Genomic DNA, 25,718 nt, shown 5'->3' with positions numbered 1-25,718 from the left:
GCACACTTTCTTGACAACTTCCTATATTTATTTTGTTATAGGTTCTTATTTTTTGGTTTCTATATTCACTATTTAAAAACTAAACTCAGATACTTCTCCTTTGGCCATAGTGGATCTGCAATTTTGAGTTTTGCACCTTTTCCATGCCATTCTCTTTTCTTCTTGTTCTCATGCTGTGGAATTATTCCTAGAATTTAGAAATGCATCCACATCTACCACATGTAGCTTCTCCTCCTTGGCTCATTACAGAACCTCAGGTCACAAGTGTGTTCCCATGTAGGGTCCTGTTGCCTCTACCTTACCTACTTCTTTGCTAAAGATAAAGTCTCTTAGATGCTTCCTCTAATCCTCCATGGGGGGATGATATAAGCAGCAAAACAACATGATAAACTTGTCAAAGACTTTGTATTTATCTGAATGAGATTTCAAGCAGATGAATATGAAGCTGTGCAGTGTGATTATCACCACACTGTGTAGCTTTGATGGCTATGTAAGGCGACAAATTTAAACAAAGCTTGCTTCTTTTCCTCTTGGGGTTCACAACCTTGTACAGGGAGATGGAGGCAAAGAATGGGATAGGGCTGTGGAATTACATAAAGGCCTCATAAAGGAGGCAATCCTATTTGCTATGAGTAAGCCTTGAAAGCTAAACAGGTCTTTGCCATGGGTGAGGAGATGGAAAAAGGGCATCTGGGACAGACAGAGCACGGGCAGCACTGAATTACAGCACAGCTGGGCATGTTGAGGGAACTGCACAGGACTCACTGGAGATGGTGCCCTGGTGACCTGGGACAAGTGTGAAAAGAGAAGGATGAAGTGGGAAGATTCAGGTTCTGAAGGAGCACTTCAGATGAACTTAAAGGCTAACTAATAATGCCTTTCTCTATCTTACAAATGTAAATGAGATTTCTAGGTCAAGAAAATATTAGTACATAAGAGAGTTATAGTGTTGAGTTGATAATTTTTTATTAACCAAAATACCATGTTAATTTTTAATCCTTTCTAAGGCCAACAGAGCCACTCTTAAGTAAGGCATTTAGTTTTCATACTTATGAAGTATTAAATTTTCAAACTAGAAGACATAACAATAGCACACTGTGAAAATATCCATATTAATAAACTTGTAATAATCACTCAGTTGTTTCATACCTGCACGTTGTAGCAAACACAGCTCATTGATACTTATATATTTCTTAAACACATCCATGCAAACCTATAAAAGTCATAAAAATATTAAATTACCTTTAATCTCAAAATTTTAAAATGAACTTAAGGCATGGAGATAAAGAAGTTGATATTCAGTTAACTCACAGGTTTGAAAGGTATACCGAATGTATAACAAAAACTTCATTACGTTTGTTTTAAAAGTAACCATTTACTGGTGTGAGGATAAACACATTGATTGATTATTAGAACAGAAAGTGCAGAAGGAGACCCATACATCCACTGTCAGCTGATTTACAATGCGAAAATGCAGTGCAGTTGGGAAAGAATGGTCTTTTCATAAATGGTTGCTGGGTCACGTGGAAGTCCACATGGGGAGAATGTATCTTGACCCTCTTCTCGTATCAAACAAAATCAACTACCGCTGGATTAGAGCTCAGAATGCAAAAGGTAAGACAATAAACTTTTAAAAGGAAAAATGTAAGAGCACATATTCTTGGCAAAGGTATTTTCAATAGAATGTAAAAATTAGCACCACAAAAGAAGATAACTGACAAACTGTACTATAAAAATTAAGAAATTCTGTTACTCAAAAGTCGTCTTTAAGAGGATGAAAAGGAAACTTAGAAAGTAGTAAAAGATATTTGCCACAAAGAACCTGTATCCTGAGCTTTTGTGGATTGGTTAGGAAGAGATAAACTCATAGAACATAGGCATAACATCTAAGTATTTCCAAAAACAGCATATCCAAATGTCCAATAAACATTTGAAATATTCTCAGCTTTATCAATCAGAGAAGGCATTGTTACCCATTCATCAGAATGGTAAAATTAAAACACTGACCATACCAGCTCTTGCAGCTGGTAAGGATGTGATGTAACCAGAACTCTTTAAGACACTGCTGGTGAGAACAAAGTGCTACAACCTCTTTGGAAACTTGTTCAGCATCTATTAAGATTTGAACATATGCACACCCTAGAGCCCAACAGTTCTAGTTTTAAGTATAAACTATTGATGTGTTCACCAAATGACATGAAAAAAATGAGAGTATCACTATTTTAACATCCATATACGTAAACCACCCAAATGCCCACCAATAGCAATATTTATCCATAAATTAATTTTGATAAACACGCAGAATGGATTATTAACTATTATACAGTAAGAAGAAACATAGAAAATTACATGGAAATATATAGATGGATCTCAAAAATAGGCAAGCTGGGTGTGGTGGCATGCACCTGTAGCCCCAACTACTTAGGAGGCCAAGGCAGAGGATCACTTGGGCCCAGCAGTTTGAAACCAGCCTAGAAGACATAGCAAGAACCTGTGCACTAAAAGAAGAATGAAAAGTGAGCCACATACAAAATGATGCATGTTGTATGATTCCATTTATATAAAGCACAAAACCAGGCAAAACTTATCTATGCTATTGGATGAAAATGAAAATCTAAATTAAAATGCATGACTGAGATAGCAAAACAATCCATACTTTAAGATTAGAGGTTTTACCTTTTCGTCCCCTTGCTCAGGCACATGAGCAAACTTGCATTGTGATCGCTCACAGCCGCGTAATGTATTAAAATGAAATTTGCAATATCTATGGGGAATCATCAACCCTAGGGGCTTCTGGAACACCTAGAAAATTAGAAAAATTCCCTTTCTATGTTAATTGTAAAACACAGTCAACTGAGAAACCATTTGAAACAGATTATGTTTCTGTATGTATTTTTTGTGGTGCCACGGCTCAGACCTAAAGTTTCATACATGCTAAGCATATACGCTACCATGAGCTACAGACCCAACCGCCAAAGCAACAAAAATATTATATATTCTGAAGAGTCTCAAGATGAATTGCTTACTAATTTGCTAGGGAAAAATAAAACTCTAAATAATGTACACTTTAAAAAATAAAAACCAATTTAGAGTGATTTGTTTGAATTTTCTTAATTTTTAGTGGAAAACATTCCATCAAAGTTATTACTTCATATTTTTGAGAACTTAGTGCAGTTTTAGGCTTACACTAAAACTAAGGGGGAAATTATAGAACTATCCCAGACTCCCTTCGCCTGTCTTTAAAAGCCTATACAGTTCCTCTTTCCTGCATTTGCCGCCACTTTCACAAAAAGCTAATTCTATTTTAATATGCACATTCCAGGTGAATTCATTTATTGAAATTCTCCTTAGCTTTTGTGATTAATAGGAAAAGGCAAATGGTACAGTGAAGCTTTGCACAACAAAATTTCCCATAAGCTGCTTTGTATTGCCAGCCTTCTCTTTCACAGGGAATTACTCATCCTATACTTTCTGCTTTGGATGTTCCTCCTTTTCTGCTTTGACTCCCTTACATTATTTGTGAACATCCTCTGACACTTTATTTTCTATGTCCAGTCAGTAACCCTCATTCAAAACCTGCATGTCAAACTGCTTTAAAAATGATGGTAGGGAAATACAACCGAAAGGATCCAAAGTATGGGTTGTAAGTCATAGGAAGTTTTTGAGCTAGGGTATCCCTAACTACCTGGGCTGGCCTCAAACTTGAGATCCTCCTCACTCCATCTCCCAAGTAGCTGGGATTACAGGTGTGTGCCACCAAGTGCAGCTCAGGTTATTATTTTTTAAAGTAGAGGACTTACCCCTATATTTTTTTCTCTTTTAAATATTTCACAAGTTTCAGGATTCTGCAGCTGTAAGACAGAATGTCTTCCTGGAAATCTGAAATCTAGAAATGATTTAGAATGGCATTACACACCAATGTTACTACTTATTTTCCATATAATGATGAAATAGTCACTGGTATCTGTTTTCAAGTTTCATTTTGGAATATTCATATTCAATTTGCACACTGTTGCCATGTGTGTTAGAGAATGATATATATCTTGAGTACCTTTAATCGTTTCTAGACTAAATTTAAAATTTTTAAGTTTGGCAGGTAACTTGCCAAAAAGCCTCTTGTAGTAGCATTGAGCACTGCATTCAAATGATGTGAATCTAACTTAAACAAACACTACACATAAACCCTTCTAAAGGAAGAATACTGACAAACCCAGGTGTTGAGGACTCAATTGGGTCCTCATGAGTCCCCTGAAACACTCACAGATTGTACTCCTATATTTCAATTGTGACTGTATTTGGATGTAGGGTCTTCAGACATAATAAAGGCTAAACAGAATTTTTGGGGTTTTTGGCAATACCAAGATTTGAACTCAGGGCCTCAGGCTTGCTAGGCAGGCAATCTACCACTTGAGCCATGTTCCTAGCCAAGGCAGAATGAAGTTCTAAGGGTGGGGCCCTTATAAGAACAGACACCAAAGCTAAGTACAGTGGTTCATGCCTATGATTCCAGCTATGCTGGAAGTGTGAACGGGAGGATCATGGTCCAGGCCATCCCAGGCACATAAATGCAAGACTCTATCTCAAAAATAACCAAATAAAACAGCTGTGGTGTGGCTTAGGTAGTAGAGTGCCCATCTAGTTAGTACAAGGCCCTGAGTTTAAACTTAGTACTGAAGAAACAACCCCCTCCCTCCGCAAAGAGCTCCCATTCTCTTTGTATACACAGAGAAATGGATAGGTGAATCTAGCAAAAAGGTGGCTTCCCTCATCAGAAACTGAACTTGGTAGAACCTTGATCTTGGACTTCTACCCTCCAGAACCCTGAGAACCTGCTCAGCCTGTGGTACTTGCTACTGCAGCACAAGCTGATTAAGTCACCAAACATCATATTCCTTATGGTGGTCTTTTAAAATGAGAATTTGGGCATTTAGAAACATTCTTTTCTAAATATAAAATTAAAACTGCTTTATATGTTTTATCTCAATAGCATCCAGATATAATGTGAAACAAGTTGAAAATTGGCTGTATAGCTTTACAGTGATTTGAATTGTGCAGGCTAAGACTTTCTAAGATTAAACACATGACCATCATGGTCATTCTGCAGAGTACACAATACCAGGCAGCATGAAGTCAGTACAAAGAAGCACAGAATTAAACACTAGACACAGAGATTTTATAGTTCTTAAATTTATTCTCCAGTGGAGCTCTTTTTGCCCAGAGCATTATGAATTATGAAAAAAACTGACACACATCCTAAACATATACAATCAATTAAAATATGAGTATCTTAGATATTTCTGGTAATACCACTATCACAAAAATACAGATAGTTCAGAAATTGTACCCTCAAAAGAACTAAGGAAAGCTAAACAATCTAATTTTAACATATTCCACACTTGTTTCTATTTTTTTTATACCTTTTTTGTTTTTAGTGGAAATATCTTCTTATAGTTTCTATATAACTAAAAGCCAATAGGATCTTACTAAGAAAACAAGTATTACCATTCATCCAGGGCTTTGGTACTGTGTCTTCCTGATGACCACTTCGATTCAAAGGAGGCAATGGCAAGCACAGAGGTCTGGGGCCCACTGATACTAACTGACATTCACCAACCTCAATTTCTGCATTTTTATAATCTTTGCTATGTGAGCAGAAAAAAACGAAATCAAAATTTAATTTTTTGAAATACTGTTTTAAAATAAAAATTACAATATTTTAGAATATTAAAGTAATGAGAATAAAGTAGAAACACAACCTAATGCTATGTATATGTCATATACTATATTATGATACTTCATATTTTCAATAGGGTGTCCCATCTTAATGGAAGAGCAGTACCTGTTTAATAGTTGGGGATAGGGATAGGAATGGGGCAGTATAATTAAACTAGAGCAATCCCAGCACTCAGGAGGCTGATGCAGGAAGATCTTGAGTTGGAGGTCAGCCTGGGCTACATAGCAAGACCTTGTTTAAAAAAAAACAGACAAAAACTAGAGCAAAAACAATTTTTTATCTTGCTATGTTACTCAGACTGGCCTTAAACTCCTATGTTCAAAGCCAGCCTCCTACTCAATCTCCTGAGTAGCTGGGACTACAGGCACACACTACTGTACCTGGCTCAAAATATTTTTGATCATCCAGACAAACAGTATGAGGAGGAACAAGGCTAGCATTCTAATCCAGAGAAAATCATCCATTCTACTGACAGTGCAATCAAAGAAATGAATTGCAGTAGCCCTCCCTTATCCACAGTTTTGTACTCTATAATTTCAGTTACCAGTTTCATCTGGTCTGAAAATATTAAATGGAAAATTCCAGAAATTTTTTCCTTATTATAATTTTTTTAGAATATATTCATTATATGGGGGGGATTCATAGCGACAATTCCAATTAGACTTGTATTGTACATTATTTACATTGCCCCCACAGAAATAATTCTTAAGTTTTAAATTGCAGGCTGTTCTGTAAAGTGTGATAAAATCTCCCCCTGGCCTGCTCCATCCTACATGGGATGTGAATTATCCCTTTGTCTGGGGCCCAGTGATGCTAACTGACATTAACCAACCTCAATTTCTGCATTTCTAAAATCTTTGCTATGTGAGCAAAGATTTGGTATCCCTCTGGCATAGGCTAGTCACATATTGGTCACTTAGAAGCAGTGGTAGCAGATCAACTTTCATGGTATTATCCTGCTCCTATTTGAGTAGCCCTTAGCAAATAGCCTACCACTACATCACAATGCCTTCCTGCCATTTGCCTCTCTTTAGGTCTTCACATAGGCAATTTATTACCTCACATCACAAAAATGTGAGGAGTCTAGTAACTGTACTCACCCGTATAACTTTTATTACAGTATACTGTTATAATTTTCTATTACTAGTTACTGTTAATCTTTTACTGTGCCTAAATTAAAAATTAAACTTTACTGTAGGTATGTAAGTACAGGGAAAAAGCATGCTATATAGGGGGTTTGGTACTATCTGCAGTGTCAGGCATCCACTGAGGTATCTTGGACTGTATGCCTTGCGCATAAAGAGGGATTACTTTAGATGCTATTTTCCAGGATAAGTATACATAATAAACCTGTATAAGTCATTGAGAGCTTCCTCTGGAGAGGAGGCATTGCAAATGTTATTGTTCCAGGGTTGCTGATGTAAAAAGCTTTAACTGCATCCTACTATGCAACATCCTATATAACCAATTCTGTTAGAAAAATCAATCTGGTGGTTACTTATCTAAAAAAATAAATAACTCAAGCAACAAGGAATAATAGATACAAATGAATTTACTTCTTGGGAGAAGGATACCAACACTCAGATATCATAATCTTTTAATTTAAAAAATAATAAGATTTTTCACTGGAAGTTTTCTGGGCCATAGAATTAAAAACAATTAAGAAGTGGTGCTTGTACTTATAACAGTTTAAATTTAGTAGCATTAATAGAATTGAAAAATTTTACATGACTTGGGATATCATTGAAATATGTGATCAAACTCTCCCCCAAGAATATGTCACAAAAGCAGCAATTTAAAACAAATAGAAATTATGGAATTTTATAGATTAGAAGAAATTATCTAGAAAACCCTTTTATTTTTTTATTGGATGACTGAAGCCCAAAGTGATGTAGTGACTTGACCAATGTCACATTGATGTCACTGTGGCAGAGCCAATCTGACCATAAACCTTGGAAAGTTGCAATGATACTATTTTGGTTTGCAAGCAAAATGCTTTCATTAGAAACCAAAGTTAGCCTTCTATTCCATCTAGTTCTTACCTGCCCTCTCCTCACACTTGAGCATGAATCGGGGTGAGCTCTAGTTGAACACAAACTGATGGGCCTCATGTCAAGTTTCTGGTTTAGTAGGTCTGGGGTGAGACCCAGCAATTCCATTGCTGATAAGTCCCATGCTTCTGCTGCTCTGAGGATCTGCACTTTGAAATCACTGCCTGAACCTGAATAACTTGAACACACTCATCCTCTGGCCTAGATATGCCTTGCTGCAGTTGCAAGATGAGGGTGGAGAATGGACCAGGTGGTCACTAACACAGTTTTATGTTCTAGTGAGTACACTGTCTCAGCATGAATCACTGCATCCATGTAAAACTCTTGCTAAATGCAATGTTCATTTGACTTCAGTCTCTCTGTCATAAAAGTTACATACATTCTTTTTTTATTTCATTTCTTCACTACTCCTTATCTTTCCTCAAAAATATTTTAATGGCTCAAAAAACTTATTGATAGCTTTAAAATAACTTATGATACCCTTTACACCTGGATACATCTGAGACATTAATTAAATCATACCCATTTATGGCCTATGGCATAGTAGGCGAAGTATATGACAAAGAATGAAAAATACACTCAATACAAATTATATAAGTGACTATATTAAAATTAGGTTTTTTGTTTGTTTTGTTTTGTTTTTGGCAGCAGTGGGGTTTGAACTCAGGGCCTCACACTTGCTAGGTAGGCACTCTATCATTTGAGCCACTCCGCCAGCCCTATATTAAAGTTATGTTAGAAATTATGTTACGGACCTTTTGAAAACTTCGCAATTGTTTTCTTTTTCTTCTTTAATAGTTGCCTTGTCTGAAGTTCTACACTGTGAAGAGATTATGGTTAAGAAGATAGAAGTGTCTCTGTATTACATATTTAACTATGAGTTTTACAGATTTATCAGAATGTATTAGATGTTAAGTAAACAATTAGATTATGGTCAACCCTAAAACAGTCCTCCTCTATATAATTAAAATCTGAATACTGACTTAAGAATTTCTACTGCTGAAGAGAAAAATTAATATAAATTAGTATTTTCCAGCTTTTCATATCTTTTAATTATACAAGCCACTATTTCAATTTGTTATGGGCATTTAAAGTTATTTCTTTTTATGCAGAAAAAAGCTCTGAATGATTTTTACTTTTAGGCAGTATTTATGAACATAAATTTTTTATTAGAAATTTTTTGTGTGTGGGACTGGGATTTGAACTAAGGGTTTCCCACTCAAGATAAACCTCCAGATCATTTTGCTCTGGTTATTTTTGGAGATGGGGGGGTGTCACAAACTATTTGCCTGGGTTAGCTTTGAACCGCAATCCTGATTTCAACCTCCCAAGTAGCTAGGAATACAGGAATGCACCATCAGCACTTGGCTTCTTATTAGAAATATTTAAATGCGTTTTTAATCACAGCTACACTATATAAAACATTTCACAAGTAGCTTTCTGGGAAGTGTGGTCTAGGAGTGCAGCCCAGTAGCACAGCACATTCAGCATAAGCAAGGCTGTGGTTCGATCTTTATCATACACAAAAGAGGTTATACATTACATGCTCAAACATTACACTTTTGAAAACACAAGCATCAAGAAAGTAAAGCCCCAAATCACCTGTCAGTCCAGTGGTCAGAGATAACCACTCAATATATTAGTTTGTATCTTTCCGGTCTTTTTAAGAGTATTTGCCCATATTTTACAATAATGATATCACATTGTATATTAACAGAGCTCTTAGAAAACTACAAAAATCAACAGAGAAATAGCAAACATTAACAAATGGAAAGTACTGGGGGTTTAGCTCAGTGGCACAGTACATGTGTAGCATTCATGAGGCCTTGGGTTTGATCCCCTTTGCCACAAAACAAAACACCAAATTGAAAGATCATCCCTCTTCCTGGATGAAAATATTAAACTATTTTACAATGTGAGTTTCAGATGCTCTTAGAAGAATATGTACAGGAAAACAAATATTTTAGGTTTATAATACGTCTTTGTATATTTTAAAGCAATTCTCCCTATTTTTATTTTTCAAATAATTGACAGGATGCTACTTGTGCATGCACTCTGCAGTTAATGAAACAAAATAAAGGAATAGTTCTATACATAAAAATGTGAAGATCTTAAATACAGATGGCATTTGAAACCTTTGAGGAAATGATTCAATAAATGGAAGCTAATTGAATAGAAAATAAGTGTGACCCCAACTTGCCATAAGTAAAACACCTTTTAGGTTCATTAAAGATTTAAGAATATAAAAATAGTTCTAGAAGTAGTAAAAGAAAAACGTTTTTTTTAGGTGGGACTAGAGACATTTGCCAAGAAGAAATTGGAAAGCGAGATCAGGAATGCTGGAAAAGAGAGAGCCTATGAGATGAAGCCCCCAAACCTAATCATAAACTTGACTCTAATCTGGCTGGTCCCTGAACTACACCTATGTAAGGGAGATTCTGAACAGTTCTAAGACTAAAAGAACTGAACGCAGATTTTGACTGCTTCCTAATGCAGGGGAGTAGGAAGCAAGTTAAAACCTAAGAATGCAACTACTAGATAGTTCAGCAAATTACAGTCTATTTATCTCAGAAATAAAAACTTAGGTACACACAAAAACCTGGGGTGGATGTATGGTTCATACATCCTAGCAATCCCTTGAACTCTCCTACCTGATGAGTATGTCTTTATTTGGGGGTCTGGGGCCATGACAGATAAATCTATGCTAACAATGATTTATTGGTGGGGCCCTGAGCTGTGTGGTTGGTGTCAGTTAGATCTCTGGTCAGATTAGAGTCAGAATGACTGAGATCAGCCTCTTTTTCTGGCTTATTCCAATAAAAACTTGAACACTGGGGCTCAAGTGAGCATCCCTGACTAGCAATTCTCCATGTGTGTTGCCACATGTGGTTTCTGGGAGAAGTAAATACTATCTGCAAGACTCCACTAGGAGAGGACAACTAGAAGCCAGCACCTGCACTTTCTGTATTCTACCCTATATGTCTCTTCCTTTGCTGATTTTAATCTGCACTTTCATCTGTGATAAACATAATCATAATGTAACAGCTTTGTTGACCTCTGAGTTCTTCTGGCACGTCACTGAACCTGAGAGATCTTGGGGACCCTCAAACACCACCACATTATCTTACAGGGATAAAATGTGATAACCTATGCAAAGTGTTATGCTACAGTGGCTGGCTGGCATAAAGGTTCAGTATGTGTTACCTGTAATCAAACTACTAAGCAAAAACAGTTTTTTATCTTGTTACAGAACACTTGTACCATTTATAGATTATTATCAATGAGGTTCATATTCTCCATTCATTCAATTACTTGTGTCACTATTCAGTATTAGTCACTGCCAGGAAAAGTCTTCCTGAGAACACTGAGTAAGACCTGAAGGAAGTAAGAGAGCCAGCTATATCATTTTCTAGGGTAGGAACATTGGAGGCAGATAAAATGGCAAGGGCAAAGGCCTTGAAGTGGACAAAGTCTGAAGAAGTTTCAAGAAGAGCTTGCTCTAGGCTAGAATGATCAGAACTAAATGGAAAAGTCACAAATATCATAGAGGTAATGAGGTTGGGAAGGGTTTTTTTCAGAGTACAGGCACAGGGCCTTATAGGTCATAGTAAGGACTTTGGCTTTGACTATGAATGACATTAGAAGCCTTTAGAGGGTTCTGAAGCAGATGAATGACATGATCAAACTTACGTTACGTTGATAATAAATTATAAGAGGGAAGATGAGAAGCAGATATGTTAGGAGCCTACTGTAAAAGCTTGAGCAAGAGATGACACTGGTCTAGATCTGTGTAGTGTTGAAGGGGTAATAAAAAATAAGCACTTTCTAGACATCATGTGAAGATAAGCCAGCCAGAAGGTTTTCTTACAGTCTGAATATGGAGTGAGGAAAAAAAGAAACTAAGGAAATCTAAGGTTTTGAGCCTGGGTATTTAGAAAGTATAGAGTTGCCATTAACAGAAAAGAGGTTATAGAAGGAACTGGTTTGTGAGAGAGGAGGGGATGTATAGCTCGAGTTCAGTTTTTAATGTTGTAGGTTTAAAATGTCTAACTAGACATCCAAGTGGGAAAAGCAAGTAGGCAACTAGACAAAAAGGTCTGCCATTCATAGGAGTTTGGGCTAAATACATAAAGTCTTACCATATAGGTAGCATTTAATACAATGAAGTTGGATAAAAACATCTAGGGAGAAAATCTAGATAGAAAAAAAGAACTGATTCATAGTTTGGCCTCTGGGCTACTCCAACATGCATAAGTTAGGGAGATCAGGAGAAACCAGAAAAACAAATTAAGAAGTGGCAGATAGAGAAGTGAAAAAACAAACTGGCAAGTATGTTAATTCTGGAAGGCAAGTGAAAAAAGTTTCAAGGAAGAGCAGTCAACTGTCAAATGCTGGTGATAGGTTAAGATTACGACTGAGGGATGCCCATTAAATTCAGCAATAAGGGTATCAACAGAAAGTTTAAGTAGGGTAGCTCTAGTGAAGGTATGAAGGTTAATACTTGTACTAAGCTCTCCTTAGAGAACTGGCAGGAAGAAACTAGAGCTGAGTATAGACAGGCCTTCTGACAGACTGGGAAATAGCTGAAAAGGGCAATGGACCAAAAAGGCTTTTTTGTTTTGTTTAAAGATGGCAGAAAAGCATGTTCATATGTTGCTGAGAATGACTTGGTAGTGAAGGGAGAACTGTGGAGTAGTGTTTTAAGAGAGAAGAGATGGAATCTAGCAAAGATGGAGGGAACTACACTTGGCTAGTTCATACACTGTGTTAGAAGAGAAGCTGGAGATCTGGAAGAGATGCAGGTAGGTAGCCTAACGTACTGGTGGGAACTTATGATGTTCTTTTTCAATTTCTTCAATTTTATTGGTGAAGTAGGAAAGAAATTGTGATGATGAATGAGGAAGGTGTGAGGGGAAAAGAAGAAAGTATGAAACAGTTGCTTAGGAGTCAATTAATTACAAAAAAGGTTCAGATAATCATATACATTATCCAGCAGGAAACCTAAAGAAAAAACTTGCCATCCACAATTTTCCCCATATCGTATATCAGAGGTGTGTTCCAACATCAAGTTAGGTTTAGTTTCAACTTATATGGCCTTTATATCTGTGTTGAATAACTGATGCTTACATTCATGGCCCTCAGGAATTATGATATTCAAAACTTTCAAGCAATACTCACTACTTCATGTTTAATGAGGCTGGCAAATATGTAACATTTTATTTAGATTTATGTAGGTTTGCGAAAAAGTTCAAAACACTGAACTCTAAATATATAATTACATAGGACATCCTATTTTTCCCCAGACAAGAGAAACTGCTTGTATGAGATACATACCTTTTTATTCAATAAAAAGAAGTTATACTTGTTACCTGACTGCACTGTTAAAGACTACGACTATTTAAGATCAAGAAATAAGAAAATGCAAAAGATTCTGTAGTACCTTTTCATCCATGTCTGAACCTTTGATTTGATCACTGAGTTCTCCCAATTTTTCATTTTCAGCAGTCTCATTAGCTGCTTCTCCTAAGGAAATGTTTGCACTTTTGGAATCATGTTTTATCTCATTTGCTGAAAAGACAACATTCAACCAAAGAGACTTTAAACAAAACAAGCAGGTTATTCAAAGACTTCTAGAAAACGACTTAGCATCTGAAGGTTCTCAAGGCCAATGTGACAAACATGAAGTAGAATTTTTAGCAAATTATATAGTAATCCCCTCCCCACTACTAAAATAACTGTACTATATGGTATAAAAAGAATTGGCAGGAAGACATTTAAGAATATTTCTTTTGTCCAACTATTTAAAATTAAAACCTGAAAGTCAAAACTTTCACAGTAAGTTATAATTCTGTAAAAACTCAGATATTTAAGTTTATGATTAACTGTTAATTATAATTTTTAATAACTCAGATTTAAAATGTGATAAAGTTGAAATACACATTTCAATTTCAAAATAAAACTGCAAAAATTGCTGAGGTCAGTCACCTATGTTTTTAAATAAAGCATACAAGTCATATATCAAATAACTAAATGGAAAATCTCAAAATCTGGTCTATCAATGAGTTAAAACTCAGAAAACTTGACAAATTCTAAAACATATGGTAAGTGGATTCTAAATGAAAAGCTTCATATTCTAATGAATTCATTTTGACTACGCTTAAATGGAGATATAAAAAGATACTTAAATGCTGCTTATTCTGAAAGTGTCAAATTTTACCTTTTGACAAAGAAGCACAGACCTCTGACTTCATCAATCCAGGGTCCAATATAGGAAGTTCTCTATTACAAAGCAAAAAGAGCTTAACCATTGTAACAGATTCTTACTTCTCTAAACACTATACAACAGGAGCTTTTGTAGTTGGGGGAACATCAGGTCTCCCAGAAGGTGTAATGTTCTGAATGTAGAACCCAGCACATCTGCAGATTTCTGAGATGGCTCTTTAACCACACATGTCACAACTGTTAGGCTGTGCTACCACTCCAACTTTGTTATTCAGAAAGAACCCAACATGCTATACCAAGCATTTAAAAAATGTTAAAGTATTACACACCAAGAGAGTGTTTAACTTCTACTCTCAAGCACATTTATGTATGTGAAAGGAAGAGATTGAGAGGAGTTTGAGTTTGTTTGTTTTTTATTGTCTCCAGAGACAACTTACAATCTAAAAGTTAAAGTTATAGAGATCATATTTGGACCAATCTGTGTTCAAATATTCTCCTTACTTTGTAAACTGTGGCAAAGAAGTAAATTTCTTTGTATCTAACCATATCCATGAAATAAGAATAACAGATGTTACTCTCATTTATCTGTGAGGACTAAGAGATAAATATTCTTAAATCCAACAGATTCAACAAATGAGAACCACATATAAGAGGAGACCCTCAAATACAAATGGCCAAATACTATTCCATTTTAAAAATCTTAGACAAAACCTAGAGTATATAAAAAATAAATATCCATAATTTGAATACTTTTCATTTAATAGATGGGTTTTAATAAAGATATCTTACAGTTCTACAACTGCTCACCATCAAGATTAGCAACTAGCCAACAAAGAAAAAAACTAAACCACACGTTCTATATTTACTATTCTTTGAAGTCTTTGGAAAACACCAGGTATTTTTTCTAATATAAACCATAGAATCAGGAAGTAGATTGTTTAAAGGATGGGAAAATAATGCAAACAGAAAACACACCTATGCAAACCTCTTTCCTTAAGCCAGACTTCTCTACACTCTTATCTAGCTGTCAGCTAGAATATTTCTATTTCTGTATCTTGAAGACCTCTCCAACTCAAATGTCTAAGTCCTGCCTCTTTGCATGGAAAGGAATGGTAATGCCCTTCTGAGAACATCAGGTATCATCTTTAACTCCTCTCTGTCTCACCCCACATCAGATTAATCAGTCTTCACATCCTAAACCTTTCTACTTCTGTTTGTAGTTACTATGTCCTTTCCCACTTCTGTTTGTAGTTACTATGTCCTTTCAGTCTAATTATAATAGGTCCCTGCCAATTTATTCCCTATACCAGAGCTATAATTTCAAGATGTAAATCTAAGCAAATTCTCTCTACTTGAAAATATTTCAGTGAATTCCTATATGCTTAGGATCAATTTCAAACTTATAAATTCCTGCTTGCCTAGGATGGTCTGTTTATGTTTGTTGCCTGCTATATTAATAGCTCCTCATTTCCTGCTCCAAAGTTTTGGAATTCAGAAGATATAGCGTATAGTCATTTTACTTTCAAACTCCTTGAGATTGAGCTTCTGCACATTCTATAGCTTTATTTCTTGACATTTAAACACTTATTTCAGTTTCTCACTTTTTTCACCTATTGGCTAATTCTTACTCATCTTTTAGTAGTGTTCTTAAATGGTACTTTCTCCAGGAAGCCTTTAACATCTTGCACTTCCTCTATCATATCTTATTATAGTGCTTAATTATTTGCCTTCTTTAATATACTAAAAACTCTTTGAGGACAAGGATCCTTTGTGTCTAATTCTGCACATACCCAGCATCTTACATAGGGGGATACCCAAATGAAGATAATCTCCTTTCAGGGAATTACTGGTATAGGCTAAGGTTCAAATATAGGTGGACATAACATATGTGCCAAGAAAACAATTGGAACAATGTGCTAGAATAACAGCACAGATGTGATTTGATAACTGAATAAGAAAAGGACTTTCAAATAAAAGTGCAAAAGGATCAAAGTATATTGTGCATTATGGACAAAGAATTGCTTGCTGTGTTTATATTTCTTCAGCTTTTCACCTGACTTTATTCTCTTCATACCATAGTTGTCAAAGAGGGAGTAGGCCTACCTACCAACAGCCTTAAAAAGACATGTAAAGCCAGGCACTGGTGACTTATGTCTATAATCCTAGCTACTTGGGAAGCTGAGATTGGGACAACTGTGGTTCAAGGCTATTCCAGGCAAAAAGTTAACAAGATCCCATCTCAACCAATATCTGAGCAGGCTGGAATGTGCCTATCATCCCATGGTACATGGGAGGTTGAGACTGGGAAGATGGCAATCCCAGGCCAGCCTGGGCACAAAAGTTTGTGAGACCCCCATCTTAAGGGAAAAAAAAAATCTGGGAATGGTGGCATGCACCTGTCATTCCAGAGACAGGTGTAAAATAGGACTGTGGTCTAGGCCGACCTGAACAAAAAGTGAGATCCTATCTTTAACAAAACCAGAGCAAAGAGGGCTGGAGGCATGACTCAAGTGGTAGAACATCTGCTTATTAAAGTTAATTTCAATCCCTATTACAGAAAAAAAAAAGTCATGTCAAGGGCTGGAGTGATGGCTCAAATGGTACAGCACTTGCAATCAGACTATTCTCAAGGTGGATGACAGCCAGTGAAGCAACTATAAAGTCAATAGCAGACCAATTTCTATTTCAGAATATCACTATGGCAAAGGATACATTGAGAAAGTTCAGGAAGATTAATCAGGAATTTATTATAATAATCAAAAAAGATAATTAAGATAGTAGTAGTGGAAATGAAGAAGATATTAAGGTGTAACAGAATGAGGATTACATGATTTTAGAGAGAATTAAGTGCATGTAATTATCCTGAGAGTTCTATTCATGAACAGACATAGCAAGTATACTGCTTTAATTTTGAAGTATTAAGTTAATATTTATAATATTGTTGACAGGTGTGAGAAACTTTTTTAAACTTTTGTGGTGGGACTGAGGTTTGAACTCAGGATTTTGTGCTTGCAAAGCAGGCACTCTTTTACTTGAGCCATGCCTCCAGTCCACTTTGCTATGGTTATGTTGGAGATGGGGACTTGTGAACTATTTGCCCGGGCTGGCCTCAAATCTCAATACTGACTGCAGCCTCTCAATTAGCTAGGATTACAGGCATGAGTCAATGGTGCTTGACAGCAGTGAGAAACTTTACTATGAATAGCTACCATAAGGAAGATAGAATTGTACATGGTATTCTTATATGTAGTTTGGTTTTGAATTTCAGACACATGAAGGAGTTAAATTCACCTTAATTAAAAAAAATAAAGTGAGCAAAATGGTAATCTACAGAAATATTTCACAATTTTGGATTGTATGATATTGTGGGGTAAAAGTTATAGCTTGCAATGGTGGATGAAAAAGGGAATAAAAGGTGGAAGGAAAAAAGGAAGCCAGGGTTGGTGGCTCATACCTGTAATCCCAGTTGGTCAGGAGGTAGAAATTTGGAGGATCAAAATTTGAGTCCACTCTGGGCAAAAAATTCATGAGACCCCCATCTCAACCAATAAAAGCAGGGAATAGTGGCATGTGCCTGTCATCCTAGGTATACTGGGAGCATAAACAGGATCATGGTCCAGGCCAGCTGGGCATAAACAGAGGCCCTAGTCTAAAAATAATTAAAGCAAAAAGGGCTGGGGGAAGTATTCAGGTAGTAGAGTGCCTGTCTACTAAGTGCAAGGCCCAGAGTTCCAATCACAGTAACATTAAAAAAAAAAAGGAGAAAAAAACCACAAATATAATCTTGAATGAAGCTACAGAAACAGAAGATCTCAGTAAAATGAGAAAGAGGTTTAAGTCAACTCGAAAGAACTACACCGATTACAACAAGTTTACCTTCTACCATAGCATCATTTGAACTGGGTAATCCCAACCAGGAATTTTTTTTTAAAGAATAAAATACAAAATGAGATTATATCACTTATAAGGAAAATACTATTTTTGTGATGTTACTATTTCATGTATTTGTAAGTATGTACTGGATTACAATGTAAAGCACAAGATCCATTACTCTGGGTAACTGACAAAAAGTTTGAAGATGACTGCTTTAGAATAATTACTAGCAGAAAGAATTTGAAAATTTTGTCCAAGAAAAAAACTGAGAATGTTATTGTCTACTACTTCTAAGTAGTAGACATTACTAGAACGCTTACTAGAATAATTATTCTGCAGACTACAGAAATATAACAGTATTCAATTGAGTAGGCCAGAGGTTTCCTAGCTTGAGGCCATGCTGTGCAGTGCTAGATCTTCTAATACAAACCATTACTCAATTAAATGTAATACTGTTTATTCTAAGAGACAAATAATGGTTTATGTGGCCTGACTAAAAAAAGTGAAAATCAGAACAATGGTTCTTCATACTATCTCACTTGGTACTTTAAAAAGGAGGAAATGTTGGGAGAGAAAGGAACTGAAAGTAAAATAATGTTCTGTGGTGGTTTGTATAGTAGTAGAATTAAAGTCACATAAGGAGCACTACTCTTCTAGCATGCTGTTTTAGAAGGGGCACAGACTTTGGAGCAGGTTGCCCAGCATTCAGGCGTGCTCTGACACTCACTGTCTGTACTTTGGAGAGTTAATCACTTTGATTGAATTATAAAAATAGGGAAAATCTCAACATCAGAATTGTGCTAAATAAAATAACTTATCTAGTTCAGGGTGGACACTAAATATCAGTTATTATAATTATGTGTTAAAATGTGCATCAGAGTACATCAGATATTTAATGGAAAAGGAGAAAAGACAGGCAAGGAGACTCAATATATAAGGGAGAGAAAGAAAATGACTTACTTTTGGTGGAAATCTGTCTTTGTTTTTTGGGTTGTTTGATACAGTAAACCTAGTGGTAAAACTACTCCACCATAGAAGGTCAACCTCTTGGGGAACAACCTGGGATTAAACAAGTTGCTGAGAAAGTGGATGAGGTTGATTAACTGAGATAAAAATAATTTGCCCAGGCCAGACCAATAGGTCTAAGGGAACTCAATGCCTGGGCAAAAGTGGTAGACATATTGTCTATGCACTGGTACCAGACATTTCTGGTACATTTCTAGAAGTTTGTGTTCATTAACCAGCTCTAGAATCTAAAATGGCTCCTTACGGTTCTAAATCCAAGTTGTGAAGGTAGTGTAAGTGATTCACTCACCAACAACACTGATGCTGCATGTATATACTTCAAATTTTCATGCCTAACATATACACCAAATAGATGCTTGAGAAACAACCTGCAATATTCTCAAGTAAGAATTGAAAGTTTAATTCTCTCCTCTCCAACATATAAGGGTCTGGAATTGCAAAGATAAATAAAACATGGACAGTTTTTACTCTCAAAAAGCTTAACAGATGAGTGGGCGAGAGGGACATAAATAACACTACCATGAAGTCAATGGCATAACTACAGTAGCCTGCATTGACCTGGGAACATGCAAAGGTTCCTTCCTCTGCCTGAGGTATCAGGAAGCCTTCACCTTTCCTTACACAACCACACAATCATCTTCATATCTACCCTAACCCTTTTGCCCACAAATCCCTCATTATTCCCCCCAAACTTCTTCCCTTCTTCCCCTTTGTTCATCTTTGTAAAGCAATCCAAACTTCAAGAATCAATACAAATTTTTCTTTTCCAGGTTGCCTTTTCATCCCCCTTTTTCATTCCTACTATTCTTAGTACTTCAGTTTACATGTTTTTTAAAAAAACACATTAGCTCCTTCTAGCTATAGCAAGTTTGGCTTGGCACAAGGATGAGTGTAAAACTGGTATCTCCAGGGCAGAACAAAAATAAAAACATTAAAATACCAAGGAAATCTCAAATTTAAAAAGTAAAACTTTAAAAGCAGATATGAAAGGCAAAGAAAAACCAAGAAAGTGTAATTGGTGCTTTTCAAGTGAAAATGAATGAAGTTCAGAGATAATAAAAATCATCTGAAGTAAAAACTTGAAGGCCGGGGGGAGGGTGTTGTAGCTCTGGCTCAGTGGCAGTGCTTTGCCTAGCATGTGCAAGGCCCTGGGTTTGATCCCCAGAAATGCAAAAGCAAAATCAAACCAAATCTTCCTGCACTTTAGTTCACAACATTTTTTTTTTGGCTGTGTCTCACTATTAACATCTTACTAGCCATCAAAGGTGTTCGGTCTTAAATGGAGGATTTGTTTAAATTTTCCTTTGTATTACTCAAAGGAAACATGGTATAGCAGGTTTTTTTTTTCCTTAGAAACCTTTAATAACTTTATTTGGTGGTACTCACAGCCTCATGCTTGCTAGGCAGGTGCTCTAGGCAGATGCACTATCACTTGAGCCACGCTCCAAGCCTCAATACTACCTTTTATTGAGCCCTGTTATAGTTTGGATATGAAGTGTCCCCTGAAAGGCTCGTGGTTTGAAGGCTTGGACCTCAGCTGGTGGATCTAATTGAGAGACGATTGGATCATGAGAGCTCTGACCTAATGAATGTATTAATCCCCTGATAAACTGATGGCATTATTGATTGGGAAGTGGTGGAAAACTAGGAAGTGGCTCCTGGTTGGAGGAAACAGACCACTGAAGGTGTGTCCTTGCCAACTGTATTTTGTCCTGGGCCCTTTCCTTTCACACTCTCTCTGCTTCTTGGCCATTACAAAGTGAGCAGCCTTCTCTGCCACCATGATATTCTGCCTTGCCTCAGGTCCAAAGCAATGGATCCAGCTGACCTTGGACTGAAACCTTTGAAACTGAGTCCAAATAAATTCTTCTTTAAGCATTTTTTCCTCGGGTATTTGTTACAGCAATAAAAAAGCTAACCAACCCAAGCCCTTACTTGGGTTGGTTATGCTAGTGCTATTCCAGTGCTATGCTAAAACTCTTTCCATCTATTCTTTGATTTACTCCTCACAACCCTGGGGGAAATACTTTCTCTTTTCACAGAACAATTTTGCCTAAAAAGGTTTCATAGCAATTCAGTGGCAATGAGAGGATTCAAAAACCTAAGTCACACTATAAAGATAGAGCTCTTTGCCACTAGTTACCTTGGGCAAGTGACAACCTATCATTTTCATTTTTCCCATCTTCAGCATGGACAGATTAGCATCCTATCTTAATACAGTTAAAAATGAAGCTCTTGGTCTTCCACTTGGCATAGAGAAAACATTCTATTTGATGATAAACTACAAGGTTTTGAAGCACTAAGGCTATTTTAAGAGCATGATATTTCAAAGATAACTAAAAACTTATAAATATTCCAGAAATTTAAATCTTGTACCATTGACTCTTAGTGGAAAATGTTTTCATGTTTCCTTTTGAATCTATTCTCAAAACATTCCAGTATTCAATTATTATAACATAGTAAGAGCTTGAAGAATTGTAAAAGTTGAGCAAAATATAATGTTAAATAAAGCTTGCACCAACCAGAATAGATTAAGAACCTAAGCAGGGAATTTACTACTGGCTTAGTAAAAGTGTCTTAGGCAAAGAAGTCTTATTTTGAGGCAAATCATTTAAAACAATCACCTTAAAAGAAAAACCATGAAAAACATTTATCCTGTTTTCTCTCTGAAAATTAACTTTTGATTCTACTTTCAAGTCTTAATTACTTTGATTAAAATTTTCCAAGGCTTCTCAGTTCCCTGAAATATGAATTTTTTAATCTAACAAGGAAGTTACAGAAAATGGGTTAAAATATATAGTGGCAATCTTCATTAAGTAACCTGGTTAAAAGTTTATCTGCATATTTATAATTAAGAACATATGAAAAGAAACTTAACTGATGCTTGAAAGAAGCAATCTCTAATTTGAAAAGCTACTTTATAAACCATTCTTTTAGATTTTGAAAGTTAATCCACTCTATCTTCCAAGATATAGATCTACATAAATTTTACATATATTTATACTTATAGATTTATATCCCTTTGTCTCTAAGTTTTAGCATAATGCCATTTCTACATATCAGTAATATGTTATATTATACTTACTAACTCAGTTGAAAATGGCACTCCGACGATGATGGGATAAATCAATGGTACCTATGAGCAGAGAATGCTTTTGAAACCCCAACAGTAATTTCCATCAAAAGGCACACTTGAGTATACATACCTCAAATCACCAGGCTTTCTTTCTGGAAGTTCCACATACTTAGAGTCTGCTGACTGGTGCTCTTCAGCAACATTGGGCTCCTGGCCTATCCTGGGAACCTCTGAAGCAAACGAGAGATCCCCTTCACTGGAGACTCCAAATAGCTCTGGGTCATCTTGAATTACATCAATTAAGAGGACATCATCTTCATATGCTTTAAGAATATCTGGAAACCCCACTTTGATTTCTGAAATTCTCTTAGTCATTTTTCTACCACTAACTTCAGAGGAAATTGGCTTGAATGGTTTTTGTTTCTTAGAGCAGAAGGAATTTTCCTCTATACACCCAGGATCACAAGAAAAAGTATTATTTTCAATTGTGAGAGAAACAGGTTCCTTATTAGAAACAATATTGCCTGCTTCAGAGATGGGATTAGATGGTTTATTATCATCACCTTGTTTTGTAAAGCTTGGAGAGATGCTACAATAATTCTTACTGTAGAACAAGTCAGAAAAAGCTTGCCCTGGAGTCATATTATTTCGTATGCTCAAAGACTGAGGTCCTGAAGTTGCTGTGGAGACATTTTCTTTATTCCTATTCGGTCTTGTCTCTGTTCCAGATAAATTGTCAAGAAGTTCTAGGGGACTGTAAGCTTCTCTCTCTGATGTCTTAGCATTTACCTTTCTTTTACCTGTCTTATTCTTCAGTAAAGGAATTTTAAAATTGGTCAGCCGTCCTGTGTTCAAAATTTTAACCAAGTCTGGAATCACAAGTGTTTGCTTAGCACTGCAGGCTTTTCGATGAATAGTTTTTATAGTAGAGTTATCTGCTTCCTGGCCCTCTTGGGAAGTCATAGACAAATTAAGTTTTGTTAAATTCCCTCTCTCCTTTTTCTTACTTCCTGTTAAGCTTTGAGTCACATTAGTTAACTGAATGTCTCCGGTAGTATTAGAAACTACCTCTGACCCACTTCCACTGGGTTCCTCTGACTTTGTCTCACTAATTACATGTTCTTTTATAACTAAAGTAGGATCTACTCCAGAAACTAAAGACAAACAATTTAAATTAGAGTCACAATTTTCTTTACTTGAGGATTCAGTATTCTTTTCTGTTGAGGAATTTTGTAACAATAATTTCGAATCAGGGAAGAGAGTCTGGTTTGTTTGGTGTGTAAGAAAATCATCTTGCCTAACATTTTCCACAGACATAGGAAGCAAGTAATTTGAGTCTGGCAAGGAAGTCTTTTTCCAACACCAGGCAGATGTTCTAGCACAAGAATAACAAGGCCAAACTCGTTTGCCAGATATTGGTATTGTTCTGCGACAGCTTACCTTTGATTCTTCAGTGTCAATTCTCAGATCTTCCCATGAAGATCTCTTTTCAATATGATGGCTACCCCTAGGTGACTTCACTGTAGAGCTTGTCATTGGTTCCATACTTTTACATCCTAAGGACTCTGAAGCATTCTTTGTTTCATCTTTCAAATGTGGCTCAAGAGTTTCCTGAAACACAGCAGCTACATGATGTCCAGGACTTGCTTTTTCTTCTGCTGTTTCTGGAAGTCTTAATACATGATCCACTGGAGAAAGCGGATTATGATTTACTTTTCTCAAAACTTTTAAAGGCTTGTTTTTAGTCTCTACAGTCTCGACTTCTTTCCTCTCTATATCCAGTTGGCTTTCCTGCAAAGCCAACTCAGACTTACTATGCACATTAGAGAAGTTAGTTGCAATAGCTATTTCTTCTCTTTTTTCAGACAACTTCATCTTTTTCCTGGGTTTTCTTCCAAAATTGCTCTCTTCTGTTGAATATTTATTTTTTTCACTTTGAAGGCAGGAAAGTAAGCCATTATTTTTACTTTGGTATGGATCACTTTCTTCAAGCAGTAGCTTTTTTGCTCCTATTAAGTTTTCTTCACTTTGTAAGAGCTTAGGAATACCATCTGTTTCATTCTTCTCTGCAAGACTCCTAAGGTTTTCTTTCTTTAACTTCAAGGAATTTTTTGCTATATGTATACATCTACTGTCAAATTTAAGTGCTAGGTTGTTTTCATTATTACAAACCTTAGAATGGGGCAAACAATTGCAACCATGCAATTTAAAAATGGAATTATTTTCTATTCCAGGTGACAAGCTGTTACAAGAATATTTTGGAGTATTCTTGTACAGTTCATCTTGGGATTCAGGCTTGATGTTTTGTTTTGCCTCATTTTCAGTTATTTTGAGAGGTGGGCTTTCTGAACTTTTTTTTTTAACTCGAAATCTTCTTTTAATACCTTCTACCAAACCTTCCTTATCCAAAGACTGCAAGAAAGGCACACTTTGAAATTCACTGCACTCCACAGTTTGTGAAGATTCCGAACTGTTTAATGGTTCCTTTCTTACCAGGTCAATCCCTGGCTGTGGATCATCACTTGAGGCTTCAGTAACTTTTCCTTTTTCCTTGCCTGAGTAAAACAAAGCATATCAGAAAACATTTTATACTGGGGAGGAAAAAACAGTACCACTTAAAAAAAAAGCCATCTATTTTTATTTCCCCAAAAAGCTGTTTGGAGATAAGACATAATTTGTATTAACGAACTACATATAAACCCGTGTCAATTCTAAGATGGCTGAAAAATCCTTAGCATCATCATCTCATACCAATTGAAATGGACTACTAATAGGAATTCCTTATATGGTAATTTTTCTTTTTGTGAGACAGGGTTTTACTAAGTATCTCTGGCTAACTGAACTCATGATCCTCCTGTTTCTGCTTCCCCAGTGCTAAGATTATAAGCATGTACCACCATGCCCGGCCACTTCTATAGTAATTGTAACCAAGGGCTCCTAAATGAGCAAAGACCTTTTAAGAACATCCTTTCCACCCAGGTCAATCATTTGCATCAAAAAAGACCACACAGATTCAAATTAAACACTAGCATTAAAACAACGATGGGGCAGGCTGAAGTGCAAAAGCTAGAACTTCCTTACTGTGTCTTCCGGGTTGCACGGGGAGCTCTGCCTCCTTCACTGCTTCTATGCTGCGACAGTCTGCCAGGTCCCCTCGGCCCCCCAGCCCCTCTGCTCGCCGCCTCGTGGTCCTCCCAGCCCGAGATACTTCACCCAACCTGTCACTTTCCACCTCTTCTTTCCCAGACATCCAGGCCACCATTCTCCTCTTGTGCCTGCTCTCCTCGCGCCCCCTAACCTCAGGGCCGCAACCTCCCACCTCGCCGGGCCCTGGCGCCAGCCTCCGGCCTCGCTTCCTCGGGCCTCGAGTGTCGCCTTCGCGCCCCGGGGCCGTCGCAGGGCCAGGAGGTGGCCGCATGGGCCCCGCGGTGGCCCACCTCTGCCCACTCGCAGGAGCCCACCCGCCACGCGAAGCCTACTCCAGTCTACAGGCGCCCACGGCTCCTGGTCCTGCTTTGCTCCGTCCCGCCCCCGGGCCGGAAGCGGAAGCGGAAGTGGGCCTGCCAAGCCCCACCGGATGTGCGTGTTTTGGGCCCAACGGGTAGAAGGCTGCGAGCCTTGCTGGTTCCCAGAGCACCCGTCAAAGCGCTGCACCAAGGCTGTGGCCTTGTTAGGGACTTCATTGTGTCGGTTTATGTTGGGGTACCCCATGGGCTTCCATGGCACCTTCCATAAG

At 37.0% G+C, this 25,718-nt stretch overlaps 1 protein-coding gene across 1 annotated transcript in view; it reads right to left on the bottom strand.

Annotated features, from left to right (window-relative positions):
- Nucleotides 1-25,400, bottom strand: part of Topaz1 (testis and ovary specific TOPAZ 1) — a 61,557-nt gene extending 36,157 nt beyond the window's left edge. Inside the window, exons 1-10 of the mRNA XM_020157753.2 lie at nucleotides 25,196-25,400; nucleotides 22,113-24,537; nucleotides 21,988-21,990; nucleotides 14,003-14,064; nucleotides 13,226-13,353; nucleotides 8,541-8,605; nucleotides 5,503-5,642; nucleotides 3,801-3,886; nucleotides 2,677-2,802; nucleotides 1,150-1,213 (exon numbers count right to left, since the gene is read on the bottom strand). Coding sequence (XP_020013342.1) covers nucleotides 1,150-1,213; nucleotides 2,677-2,802; nucleotides 3,801-3,886; nucleotides 5,503-5,642; nucleotides 8,541-8,605; nucleotides 13,226-13,353; nucleotides 14,003-14,064; nucleotides 21,988-21,990; nucleotides 22,113-24,537; nucleotides 25,196-25,400 — 3,304 coding nt within the window. The remainder of the gene's footprint in view (nucleotides 1-1,149; nucleotides 1,214-2,676; nucleotides 2,803-3,800; nucleotides 3,887-5,502; nucleotides 5,643-8,540; nucleotides 8,606-13,225; nucleotides 13,354-14,002; nucleotides 14,065-21,987; nucleotides 21,991-22,112; nucleotides 24,538-25,195) is intronic.
- Between the last annotated feature and the right edge of the window lie 318 nt (nucleotides 25,401-25,718).

Source organism: Castor canadensis, chromosome 17 (genome assembly GCF_047511655.1).
Source record: "Castor canadensis chromosome 17, mCasCan1.hap1v2, whole genome shotgun sequence".
In the NCBI taxonomy this organism is placed as follows: Eukaryota; Metazoa; Chordata; class Mammalia; order Rodentia; family Castoridae; genus Castor; species Castor canadensis.
Note: the sequence above shows the minus strand (reverse complement) of the source record. Positions and strands in the feature narration are given on the sequence as shown.